Below are 13,585 nucleotides of genomic sequence, written 5' to 3'. Positions count from 1 at the left end.
AAAGGGCAGAATAATTTTTGATTTCCGACCGAATGAACTTGCTTCAAAGTTTATACGACCAAGCTTTCCATAGAAGCTTTATATGTTAACGATGGGCTGCTAGTATAACTTACAGCCCTTTCCTCCTGCGCTGGGGGGGGGATTCAAACCCGTAACCATTATTATGTGACACTTGGACGATTTTGAATAAAATGGCTAGCTAAAAAATTTTGATCGAAGGCATTTAGAAAAAAAGTTAGACAAAACGAAAATGGTGAAATTAGAAAAACGGTGTGAAGGGTGGCTTCTTACCGTCTGATTACTCTTGACTTTTAAAATGGAGGTAGATCGAATGAGGCTTTTACGAAGTCTATAAGATTATCCCTTCAATAAAAACCTTATATACGAACAACGGGCAGCTTGCTTAACTTGCAGCCATTGTCGTGGGGGGGTAGTGGGAGGTTTTTTTTAACCCTAATGGGTTAGGGGCAGTGGGAGGTTGTTAAGCACTATGGCCTTCAGGCTGGTGGTGGAAAGCTAGTTGCCATTGGTTAAATTTGAGTCTTAAATTGGAACTAGAATTTTTAATTTATAGACTTTTGGGGGGTATGTGGACCCCGAAGTTTTTTCATCTAATTGTTGGAATATTTCAAACAAAATGGCTATCTCAAGATTTTGATTGGGTTCATTTGGGGAAAAGAGGGTTGGGTGGGGAGGGGCGGTATATGCCCGCCAATCACTTTGACGATTTAGAAAGGTAAAGAGAAATTTCGATTTCCAGTCAAATGAGCTACCTTTGATTTTTATACGACTATCCCTTACAAAAATCCTCAAGTCCCGGGATGTTGTGTTGACCCCTGAGTTTTTGATATCTGATCACGAAACTATTCTGAACAGAACGGCTATCTCAAAATTTTGATCAGATGCATTTGGGGAAAAATGGGTCTTGGGGAGGGGGCTAGTTGCCCTCCGATCACTTTTGACTCTTAAAAAGAACACTAGAAATCCCGATTTACAATTAAATTAGCCCCTCCGAAGCTTATACTACCACCCCTTCCATTGGGGGTCTAATTTACAACACTTCCCCAGGTTTTGGTGGGCTGTGTTATCCCTGGATTCGCTGTTATATGATCTTAGTTCTATTTTGAGCAAAATGGTTATATAAAGAAATTAATCGGACGCTTTTGGATGAAAGAGGGTTGGTGGGGGAGGGGGTCGTTGCAATCGGATTTCTTTTGACTCTTAAAAAGGGAATTAGAACTTTAAATTTTTAATCATTTGGGTCTTATTAATGTTTATACGACCATCCCTTCTGCAAAAGAACCATGTATGCCTCATATAGTTTTCATATAGTCATACAGTATACTAAATTATAAATGCTGCATTCAGATTACTCGAGAGGAAAAAGCATTAGACTTATACCATACTACTCTTCGTTTTACAACCAGGAGCACTCCAGACACCTTGGGTAGTGCTTATGTGTATACTGCATAGTGGCAGTAAGCTACAATCCAAAATTGAATTCCAAGCCTGCAGCTAAAAAAAAAAATTCAAACTCAGCGTATTACCCCTAAGGTGAATCGAGAGGGACTATTTCAAATATATGAAGCTCAAGATAGACGTATCCAGATGCTCACAAGCTCCAGATAACTCGAATTTAGTTTTTTCGAGTGGGTTTAAAAAACAGCATTGGAGTCAATCTAGGTTCTCCAAGGTTCAACTGGGCTGTGTATACCCGTCTTAATTTTTCTGAATATCTGTAATGATTTATCTTTTTTTGTCCTATCTGCACACAGGAGTAGGGGATTCTTCGTCCCATAGTCTGAAAAACGGGCATTCCATAAGAAGTATGGGGTTTTTGGCCCCTTGGTTGTCTGAATGGAGAAATTTGAAAGTTCCGGGATTTTCAGATATAAAGTATGCATGCCAAGCATACTTTCTTTACAGCTACACTTAATCCTTTTTCGGATTGTATCTGGTCGTCAGTGCAACGATGATAGGGATGAAAAGTTTACTGAAACGGCGAAAATTCTATTGTCTGTGTTAAGTTACAGCTACATCATTAATAGCCGTTTTAATAGGTTTTAATTGACTTTTGCTAATCCGTTCAAGCAATTTGATTAGATAGTTTCAAGAAGGGGAAAAAGGGGCATTATCAAGCCCTGGAGAGAATTTGAATGTTTTAGTGCTAAAAAGAACCATGATGGTTTCCTGGACTTCACTACTTTATTCAAGGAACTCCTAGAATTGGAACACACATAACTTAACTAATCATAAAAATTATGCAATAAAGAGGACACAATAATGCCATTCTTTCAAGAACTTCCCCTTATAAAATTATCTTCTTTTCCCCTGGACATACCTTGAAGCTTCTGAAACATGCGCATTATGTTGTAAATTTATCTATATTCACAGAGAACCTTTGGGTATTGTAAAATTATTCGATGGATATACAATTGCTCTCCGAAAAAATTCTGGAATTTCGAATGCATAGGTGTTATTTCACCTACTCACACTATTGATATCAAACAACTTAGATTCTTAAGATTATGCCTTTCCATGACGATAAATAACAGTTCAAAACAGGGATTAATCCTTTTATTCGACAGTGAATAAACAATCAAACAATACTGAATATTTCGGTCACCTATAGTGATTGTCATCAGTAGTATTTCTGCTGATGACGGTTACTAAATATGTGACCTAAATATCTAGTATTGTTTGATCGTTTATTCACTGCCCAGTAAAATGATTAATTCCTGTTTAATCAAACATTAATCAAATCAATTAATCAGTTTAATCAAACTGTTTAATCAAAAAAACTCAATTTTGAAAGCTTTATAAGTGCAAACTGAATTAGCAGCAAATCAAAACAAGTTATACTTATGTAGCTCCCTTGCCATAGTAATTAACTCCGCAAAACAAACAACTGATAGAAGTTGCTAAGAAGAAAGAATATGCTTCTGATTATGTTATTCCTACCACGTAGTTGAAAATTTTTATGGCACTTGGTATCTACCATGTGACATATAGCGATCGCAAATTCTGTCGGTTGGTCTGTCTGTCCCGGTTTTGTAACTTTAGGCACTTCCAGGGAAGCTAGGACGATGAAATTTGGCAGGCGTATCAGGAATCAGACTGTATTAAATTTGAAATGGTCGTTTCCCTGGTTCGACCATCTGGGGGGTGGGGTGATTAAATCGGAAAAAAATAGAAAAATGATGAATTTTTAACTTACGAACGGGTGACCAGATCTTAATGAAATTTGATGTTTGGAAGGATATCGTGTCTCACAGCTCTTATTTTAAATCCAAACCGGATCCGGTGACATTGGGGGAGGAACCTAAAATCTTTGAAAAGATTTTCAAGCAACCACGTTGTTGAATTTCTTTTTATTGTGTTGTGAGTACTGAAAGCATGAGTGAAGTTTGGTACGGGCCTGGTGACATTTTTCCATCTAAGTGAATATTGCCCAAGTCATTTTGAGGTTTCGTACATTTTTTAGAGGGGGGGGGGTATTCTTCGAATAAAGAGTGTGAGCTTGTGGTTCGACAACTCTGAAAATTCTATGCCAGCTTTGCCTCTCACAGAGACAATCTGTCTTGGCTTTACTCTAATTAGCCAAGGCTCCGAAGTCTTTCGTTACTTCTACCAAGTTGATAATTAAAAAATTGACGGACTTGGTGATTCAAGTGCTTCGACACAAAAGTCTAAAGCCTAAACATTGTCTTTGTCATCGACAAATTGACTTTTAGATGGCCTAACTTACATTTGGAAGATCGTTAGAATAAATCTTTGGACCTTAATTCGATGTAATTGTCTTTTAACTCATGAATCTATGCTCCTATTTAAGTTGTAATTCTTTTTTACCTTTGCTGATTTTAAGAGGAATTAATTGTTGCATAGTACTTAAAGAATCAGGATGTGCAATAGAAGAATATCTTTACTGCTTGAAATGGGGAAAACGATACGGTAGAACAGAAAAAGAAAGAATACGCACGAATGTTCAAGAAGAAGGTGTCGCACTTGTAAAACAGATGCACACTGATCCAGTCAGGGAGGAGGGTGGGGTAAACCCGCTTTCATCTTTGAGTCAGTATTGTTTTCCATTTCTGCGACAAGGTATATTTCGGATCAAAGTCATAGGAACTGTGCAAACTCCGGGAACAAATGTATTCTAAATATTATCATATGTTCATTCTAGCTTCGGACATACCCCTTTTATGTTTACAGTTATACTTAATCTGTTCTATCGGAATTTAAATCAATTGTTTTTCGGAGTATACGCAAGTTTGATCAGATTTTAAATAATATTGCGTATTTTAATCGTATGGACAAGTAATATGTGGTTACAAAGTTTGTTTTCGTTAAAGAGAAGAGAGAAATCTGCTAAGAGCTGCATGGGAGTTTTGTATACCATCTAAATCTGCTCAATTTCTGTAAGAATCTAAAATGTTGGTATCTTCGAGCTAGTCTTTCTCTTAATTCGAATTTCTTCCGTTATGGTTTCTAGTCAGTAAAATAAATGCAAATGGATTCTGTGTCAGTGGCATCAATGGGGGGAGGGACGCGTGCCTTCTTTGATTTCCCTTCCTTTATTTTGAAAAACACATTTTTTGGATATTTTCATTGAAAATGCCTTTTTGATATATTTATTGAAAAAAGGTCCCTCCTTGCATTTCCGTGAATTACTGCCATTGTTCAATGCTAGTAGTTGTGAGATTTTCTTATGATTGATGTACAGCCTTTGAAGTGGTTTTACTTCTACCATTGGTATTACTAGTAAGTGTAATGAACTGAGTTTCATCCCATCGTAGGAAGTAAATAAGATTAAGCTGCTGTGACGAGAACGAATTGAATTCCAGTCATAGGAGTTAATAACTCATGTTTTTGGTAGAAAATGGTGTCTTTTCTTCTGTCTGAAACGTCGAACGATGTTTAGTTAAATGCAACATTTTTCTAAATTGGAGAAGGATTCCTATGTGCTGACATAACTCAGTATACTAAAAGCTTCTCTTCATGCGAAAGACTTCACAAAGAGCCTTGTTCAAGGAGGCACACTCGTGCCTCTTTAAAGAGGCGAACCACGACAATGTTAAGCGATCTTCGGTTCCAGTGGTCGCAGAGGGATGGGGAGGAATGCATTTCGTAGCCCGAGCTCCAACTAAGAAACATGTCAAATTTCATCCCCCCTCCGACTTTTCCTTCGTGGGGAAAATCTGGCCGCAAGTTTCGACCCACCAACCCCAGCCCCCCTTTAACGTTGTCCGATCGGGCTGAAATTCACAAGTTAAGGTCCCCTAGGGCCCAGCAGCTTATCCGCGAAATTTCAGCTCGATCCGATAACTCCTTCCCTGTTTTCCAGAAACCACGCATAACCACTTAATGTTCATATTCTTTTTTTTCGCCACGCCTACAGGTCACAGCCGACATCGGATCTGGGTGTACGAAGATTCATTCGACGCGAAATTCTCCGAGTAATTGCCCTGGAAAGTTTCGTCGGAAAATCTTAATCCCCCGATTTTCTAGCTTAGAAAAACCCATTTCCCCATAAGAGCCCATGTTAATTTTTGAAATTCTTAAAAGTTATATTTATACACATGCAGGTATTTCGACTTATATGCCCGGTTAGCTCAGTCGGTAGAGTGTGGGACTTTTAATCCTAAGGTCAAGGGTTCAAGTCCTTTATCGGGCGGTTTTTTTTTCACAAAATATGAAAAAAACTTCGTTTTCTTAAAGAGTTAAAGAGGCTGCGTCCCAAAGTCGAACCTTAAAACGTACAGGAATTAGGAGAGGCAGTCCTCAAACAAAAACAGGTTTTTTGTTTTGTTAATTAAAAGAGGGCCTTTCCGAAGCCAAGAGCGGGGGGTTAAGGGGGGGGGCAGCCCCCACAACAAAAAACCTGTACAAAAGACTCTTTAAAAGCGGGGAGTTTGGGAGGCGGTAGCCCCAACTGCCTCTCCTAATTCCTGTACGTTTTAAGGTTCGACTTTAGGACGCAGCCTATTTAACTCTTTAAGAAAACGAAGTTTTTTTCATATTATTGCTTCAAGGAATCATCCTCATTAAAAAATTCACTTCCTAGAAAATGTAAAGTGGTGAGCTCAGGAAATTTGAATTCAAATATGCAGAAGTCGCTTGACGCAGTGTTGCACTTGAAAAACGAGTTTTCCGCATTTAGTTACTATAGAAATTTGTTAATAAGGTTTTCATCAAAACATAAATTATTTAAAAATCTAGAAAAAAATTTAAAATTTCCCTTTTCTATTGAGCCCCCTCCTCCACTAAGCATATTGAAAAGTCGGTCAACATAGTGTCAAACTGGGTATCCTATTGGAAAATCTGTGTAATATTTGCATTACTGTTTTTTTTTTTTTTTTTTTTTTTTTTTTTTTTTTTTTTTTTTTTTTTTTTTAGTCGCTCGAATACCTATTCTAAGCCACTTGATTTTCTGAATCTTGTAATGTCACCTTTTTCTCACTGGGTAGCTATTCACTAGGTACTTAGGCGTAGCTGCTGCCGGTCTTAGGCATTTTTGCTAATACTCGCGTCATTGAACCCATGTAAAACGGTTTCTTTTGTGGTTTAATAGTTTATTGTTATAGTTAGATAAAAAACGTAGCTAAAATGAAAGAAACGGTCAGACAACTCGATAAACATAATAAATATCATCCTAAGCAAAGAGCTGAGCTGGATTGGGTGTTGGGAAACCAACACAGAACAAAAGCACTTGATACATAACATGTACATAATATATAAAAAGCGAAAGAAAGTTGGGAGAAAAAAGGGGAAGAGAGAAAAATGAAATGCCAGACAATGGATAGATAGAAGGACGCTCAACCCAGTCCAATGAACAAAAACAAAAAAACGGTAGAATCAACAGTGACACGTCTGTATACATATTTTAGTAGATTTTTTAAAAGTCCATCCAGGAAGGGGAGGGGCGTATGGTCAGGAACAAGTTGTATTTTTGCCTCAAAGACTTCTTGGTGAGATGAGATCGTTCCTACTTCTGCTTCGAGAGGAGACGACAAAAATGTCATCAAAGGGGGATCTTAAATTCTGAAGAAATCAAATCCGTCAAAAAATTTTCAGGTATCATAACGAAAACTTATAGCTCTTGTTAACTAGCTTTTCAGATAATTACTTAAAAGAAACAAATTATTAACGCTAATAATATGCCATGAAGGATATATGTTTTGCTTTGAGACATTAGCCTTAGGAAACATTCCCCTTTTTATTTCTTTTTTTGCGGTGAATAGTATTGAATAGAAAAGTATTCTTCGTTGCGGTGCGATGCACAAAAATTTTGAAGCATCATTTTCATAATGCAATAGTTAAATATTGTTTTTTTTTTTTTTTTTTTTTTTATGTCACCCAGACATTGTCTGTAAGCCACGAAGTTGTGCCTGAAATTGAAATTTACCTATGAAGTTTGTAAAGGGGAGACTTTTTACTTTGTGACTTTATTGATATTGAGGCAACTAAACTCAGTTAATTGCTACAGTGAGATCTTGGGGAAAGAGTAGTCATTAGGGAAACAAACATTTTGGAAAATCTTTGTACCACTTCCTTTTTCTGCATTTGGAAGTCGAAATCCATGCATATGGAAGTGTTGCCGGCTCTTTCTGTTTCGCGCTTACAACAGTGACCAGCTGCTCAAGACTTATGGTTGGTTGGATGCTTTTTTACTCACTAGTCTCGAATGTAGTGTTGCTGAACGCTAGAGTCAAGGAGCAATGGGTCAGCATTAAGATGACCAAAATGTTCACCTCAGGTGCTACTCTACAAGTTCAATCCAGTAGAATATTCTGAGAATATAATATTCAAGATTCTGAGAGTTCGATCACTGCTCGGTGTGCCAAGATTCATCGAAATAAGGCTATAGAGCCAAGTCCCATCCCTTTCAAATGTTGGTACAAACACTTGTGGAAATGGAAAGAGTAAAGTCTTCAAGAGAAATTGTCCGTGTATTTGGGAAATCATTTGAATGTTCACACGTGAAAAGTTGAAAGATCAAATCCTTTCTTCGAGTCTTGGGGATCCCGAATCAGACAAGGCCTAAAAATCTTGTTGGAAGAGGTAAATCATTTGAGCTGGACACATTGGGTCAGCCATTAGCGAAGCTTCTCTAAATTGACCAATACCTTTAAAAAAATATGTATAGTACTATATCAAGCAGGTCTAGATATAAGGGTTTGAACCAACAAGTCCATATGTGCTTTGAAACACTGAAGGGTGAAGAACTCTCGTGAATTTTGTTTTAAGAAATTCTACAACCGTCACGTGTCCCATCGGAAATCGAGGTGCTTACACTTGGCTATAACACTCAGTCGGTAAAGCAAATAGGTATTATTAAAGTACCAAGAATATAAAATGAAAACATTTTTACCTCTTGTCTCCATTTTAAATCTATTCATTTCCGAAAACAGGTATTTTCTACGATATTCTTGAAACGTGGTTAATACCCCCAAGGTGTGTATTTATCTTTCGATAAGTGCTAATAGATTATGAAAAACAAAATACATTAGGCACATGATATTTTCATCAAGGCCATTGAAACAAAGATTTGAATTTAATATTTGTGCTTTGCACAATAAAAATTAAGTTTTGTTTTTGTTTTTTTTTTTTTTTTTTTTTTTTTTTTTTTTTTTGAACAGAAGAAAATAAGGATTCTATTGATATGTCAAATAAATTGAAATCCTGAAGGGACAAATTTTAAAAAATATACTTTTCTATTTAAGTTAATTAACTGATAAATTGAAGTGTTTAATATTAAATTATTTTACTAATAAGTATATTGATACATAGCTTAGATTTTTGCCTACTCAATGACATTACAGTTCTTCTCCATTCCTATTTGGCAACCAGATGTTGGGGTTATATTCTTACATAATCTTACTCATTCAATCACTGGTTTGTTTCGTTTTTACCTGATTTACTGCCAATTAATGGCAGTGTTTTTCTTTTGCTACAGCAGTCAAGAAAGTTACACTTGCTAGAGTTCCATGATCCTTATTTTCGAACTTGACACCTGTTAAGTGTTAAAACTGCATAATTGCATACAAGTGTCTTTCGTCAAAAATTAATTCTGACGTTTTCCTGATTTTTTAAGATGTATTTAGTAGTGTAAGGTTCCACTTAACATATTTGAAGAATCGAATAGCATTTTAACTGTCCTTCGTATATGAAAATGGATTGTTGCAATAATTGTCTTCAGAACGTAGTCACTCCAGAATTCTTTTTAATAGCGTTTCTTTTTGTGTATTGCTTGTTCCAACAGCTACAAAAGGCATGGTTTCTTTTTGTGTATTGCTTGTTCCAATTCCAAAAAGGCATGTTTTTTTTTGTTTTGTTTTTTTTTACATTGAATTCATTGGGAGTTATAATCTTCTCTTAATTCATGTAATCTTCTCTATTTATTTTTGGAAGGTAGCAAACCACAGTAAACACTAATATTCTTTGCAAAATAGGCCAAAGAGTGGTTTTCCGCCTTGGGGAATTTTTAAGACCCTTTTTCACGTTCTCCATCAGGAATATACTTATAATTCATTTTCTCCGCCAGTAACGTCCAACGTTGTAGAAGAACTTTATTTGGAGAGATAAATATATATTAGATTCTGATAAAAAGTACGGCAAATAATACATTAGTACCATCGGTGCAAACTCTGGTGGTAGATGTCTTCAGTTTCGGTACACATTTATATTTGATTTATATATAAAGTCATTAAGTCGTTAGCAACGAATGGCAACTAAAATTGATATTCAGTAGTTCTTGTTACATATATACGTTTTAAATTTATTTTTTATTTCTTTACAAATAATTTCATTGGTTATGTTTTTTTTTTCTCCGCAGCCTTTAGAGGTCTTTGTCGATGACGAAACCAAATTAACTCTCCATGGACTGCAGCAACATTTTGTGAAACTTACAGAAAAGGAAAAAAACAAGAAACTGTTTGATCTTCTTGACTTGCTGGAATTTAACCAGGTGAATAATTTTATCTATTTAACCAGTGTGTTTTTTTTCTTTTTTAATAGCAATTGGAGAATATAACCTTTAAGTAAGCCAAGCGCAATAATATAACCATTCAAGTGTTTAAAAGAGGTTCAACACAACCACAGGATTGGCAATTTCTTTTCTAATTTAGCATATTGTGAATCCTGAGCTACTATCGAGAAGTGTGGAACTTTCTAAAAACAAATCAGCTGGCTAAGGAAAACTTCAAGAAAGAGCTAAAATAGGCCAAGGAACTTTTTTCTTCTTAATTCTGTAACCGTAAAAGAACTATACCGTGTGAGGTGAGTATATATATATATGGTACTTATTAGTTAGCACACACTCAAGAATTGAAGTTAAGTTAATAATAATGAAATATACCAAAATATAATGAGATTTTAACAGTTTAGTAACTACAACAGAGAATTATGGAAGAGGGGTCGCCCAGAACGCATTATATTAAATACCTAACTTAAACCAAAATACCAACTAAACATTTAATAGAAATATAGCTACACTATAGTTTTCCACTGAGCCGAAGCTAATTGTCTTGTATAAAGACCGTGAAAACCGGTCATTGTCTGATCTTCGCGATTCAAATTCTTGGGTGTGTGCTAGCTAACGAAGCGGGGCTCGGAATTGTTCCCTAAAAGTGCCTAAAGTCCCTTTTTTGGCTGAATTCCCTGTCAAGTCCCTTTTTATTCAAAAAGTCCCTTAGCTCCCCCAAAAGTCTCTAAAATTCCCTATTTGGGAGCATGGTATATTTGAGACCCTTTTTGGATAATATAACTTCTCCATAAATCTGGTTGTACTGAGCTCTTGGTTAAGCCATCGTAGTCAGGAAGAAGCAACAAAACAGTGGGAACTTTGTGGCCATATGGTCTATTAACTCGGCACCATAAGTGTCTTTTAACTTTTGTGAACATAGACTGCTAATAACAGCACAAAATTGGCCCCTATGGTGGCTACATTGTGGTGCCGTTCAAGGATAGGGGGTAACATTGGTCTATAGGGTGGTTGAGAGTGATTGGTCCTTTAAGGGTAACGTTCAAGGATAGATAATTTTCTTTAGCTTCGTAAAATGAACCATACCTGTGTGAATTTGTTCGAATTGACTTGCATTCCAATGGTACAAACTATGTAGTCTTTCCCTCTAAAGGTTAGTTATTAAACTAATAGTAGGTTGACTTAGAAGAGCAGAGTACCATGGATGTAACATTCAGATGGCCAAAATCTTGTACTCAGTGTTTTTCCTGCATAGTGTCATTTCCTGCATTTTTCCTGCTGTGTTTAGACCTACTTGTCTTTGAGGTCTTCCAAGTGTATTTAGGAAAGACAATGAGCAACTGCCAATTTTATTGCTCCCATTCAACTAAATAAGGCATGAGTGGCAGAAAGACAAACGAATGATGTAGGATTGGTGATGATGTGTTTTCTTTATACTGCAAAATATGCAGGAAAAACCTTAGCTGTTGCAATAGCTTTTATACTTTGAAACAGCATGCTTAGTTGGACGAACACAAGAAACGGGTTATGATCTGTTTCAATACAGTGATGATTGCCTGGATCTGCTTGGGTACTGCCCCAATCAAATAAGCTATCAGCTAGCAATGGAAGTAAAACTCCGAAGATGCTTTGTGACAAAGATGCTGCTTACAAAGCAAAAATCATCTGGCTACTCAAATTTTTGCAACCTTGTATGTGTGCAGCTTTGTGTGACGGAATCATTGATGTCTTTGAAGCCATGCTCCCTGGTAAGCTCCCTGGATTGACATCAACCGGGATGTCAATGAGTGCGGAGAAAGCTGTGTACTTGATAACTTTCGAAGGACTAATTTTGATAAATAGCAATGGGCCTAATGTGAATAAAAAGGTATAGTTGCAAATAAATACATTGAAAAGGAAAAAAGTCTTTAAAAGAAGCTTTTCAACATAGGAATTTGTAACCTCTGTGTCGAGCACACCGCATTCATGATGGGGCTCCAGGAATTTGGTGAAGAGTCGTTCAACTTGTTTGTCATCTTGAGGCAATTTTTCCTTGGTCGACCTGTATGATGCAAGGACTTTTGAGAATGCCAGAAAAAGAATTGCGTCCTGTAAAATAGTTGCATTCAGCAGGTCCCAACAAGGTGGCTGACATTGGGTCCTGCTGTTTGCTTAGCGATTGACATGCAGTTGGCACTCTTGGAGTATTTTTAGCTTTACGTGCCATTGAAGAAACATTTAAAGAATGTCGCGTAGTCAGCAATGTTCTTCAAGATAGTAAGCTACATAAAAAGGAAAGATATCCTTGCAGAACTCGAATTCCTGTATTTATTGTCTAAGCTTTTTACAAAATTCACTCCAGCTTTTCAGAAGAACGTTTTAGCAGCGTTTCAAAATGAGTTTCTTCCCAGGCTCGTGTGTATGATTTACAGGCCATGAAGCCTTTGTTGTGGTTAGTTATTCTCTTAATTGAAGGTTGTTTTTTTTTTTAAGTTAGCCTTATCTTACCTCATTGTTACCTTTTGGAAACTGGTGGTGGTGATCTATAACCTAAAATTTTTTTTTATCAATTTTTTGTTCTTCCTAATAAATAGACGACTCAGTTGTTAAATAAGCCAAATCCGTAATGGCTATTGAATTTTTTGCTCTTACTGCGAAATAGTGAACTCTTTATCTTTGGGTCCCCGTTCCCTTCAAGTAATTTTTATTATACACTGTTGAGAGCATAGCTGTTGTCAAGCTAAACATACTAAGCTTTTTATGTTTTTTTCTAGGTAGCTACGTATCAGGGTAATAGACTCCGAATTCTATTCAGTTTTATTCAAGCGGAAAATCAATATTTTATAAGGATGTCCTTTTCTCTGGTAATGAACATGACTATGTTAAATAAATCTAGCGTAAGGGTTACTTCTGCCACACTGGATCAGGGGTTGTAACACTCATATGTAACAATAATAAAACAATGCATATTAGGTAAATAAATATGAATCATTTTTGAGAATGGTAGGGGGATTGGGACAGACACCAAAAATAGTCCCAAAATCTCCGGTTTTATGGCTTCGCTTTTTTTTCTTTTTTTTTTCTTCTTCTTCTTTTTTTTTTTTTTTTTTTTTTTTTTTTTTTTTCTTTTTTTTTACGATCAAAAATCGACCATAAAACATCAGTGTCAGTCGACTCAATCACGAGTTCAAACGTCTACTTGTCAATCTGAATCAGGTAATATTCTTCTTTTTATTTGAACTTTCACTATCTTTTTTTCTATGATGAAATTTCGGGTATTTCATTCGCGGTTCACAGCAGAACAGACCATGTGTCTTTGATTTGTCTGTGCCTCCCGATGTCTGACTAAAAGTAATTTCTCTCCTTTGCTTATGTCAATGTTAATGTTGATATCTAGAGCCATTTTTCTATTTCAGGTTGTAATATTCACACGAACAGTGAGTCGATGTGAAGGTTTGACTTTACTTTTAAAGGACCAGAATTTTCCTGCCATTGCCATCCATTCGGGTATGAAACAAGAAGAGAGGCTTGAAAAATACAAAGAATTTAAGGAATTTAGAGCGGTAAGTTCTCCTCTCCGATGTTCTATTTTGATTTCATTTTATAGCTTGATACTTCTAAAAT

General features: G+C 36.2%; 1 protein-coding gene and 1 long non-coding RNA gene across 2 annotated transcripts in view; one reads left to right on the top strand and one right to left on the bottom strand.

Annotated features, from left to right (window-relative positions):
• LOC136030982 (ATP-dependent RNA helicase WM6-like) overlaps positions 1 to 13,585 on the top strand; it is a 56,145-nt gene that overhangs the window by 32,064 nt on the left and 10,496 nt on the right. Inside the window, exons 6-7 of the mRNA XM_065710138.1 lie at positions 9,836 to 9,967; positions 13,378 to 13,524. Coding sequence (XP_065566210.1) covers positions 9,836 to 9,967; positions 13,378 to 13,524 — 279 coding nt within the window. The remainder of the gene's footprint in view (positions 1 to 9,835; positions 9,968 to 13,377; positions 13,525 to 13,585) is intronic.
• The window catches only part of LOC136030984 (uncharacterized), a 154,752-nt gene that overhangs the window by 131,605 nt on the left and 9,562 nt on the right, over positions 1 to 13,585 (bottom strand). The window lies entirely within an intron of this gene.

The sequence above is a fragment of the Artemia franciscana genome, chromosome 9, assembly GCF_032884065.1.
Source record: "Artemia franciscana chromosome 9, ASM3288406v1, whole genome shotgun sequence".
Lineage (NCBI taxonomy): Eukaryota > Metazoa > Arthropoda > Branchiopoda > Anostraca > Artemiidae > Artemia > Artemia franciscana.
Note: the sequence above shows the minus strand (reverse complement) of the source record. Positions and strands in the feature narration are given on the sequence as shown.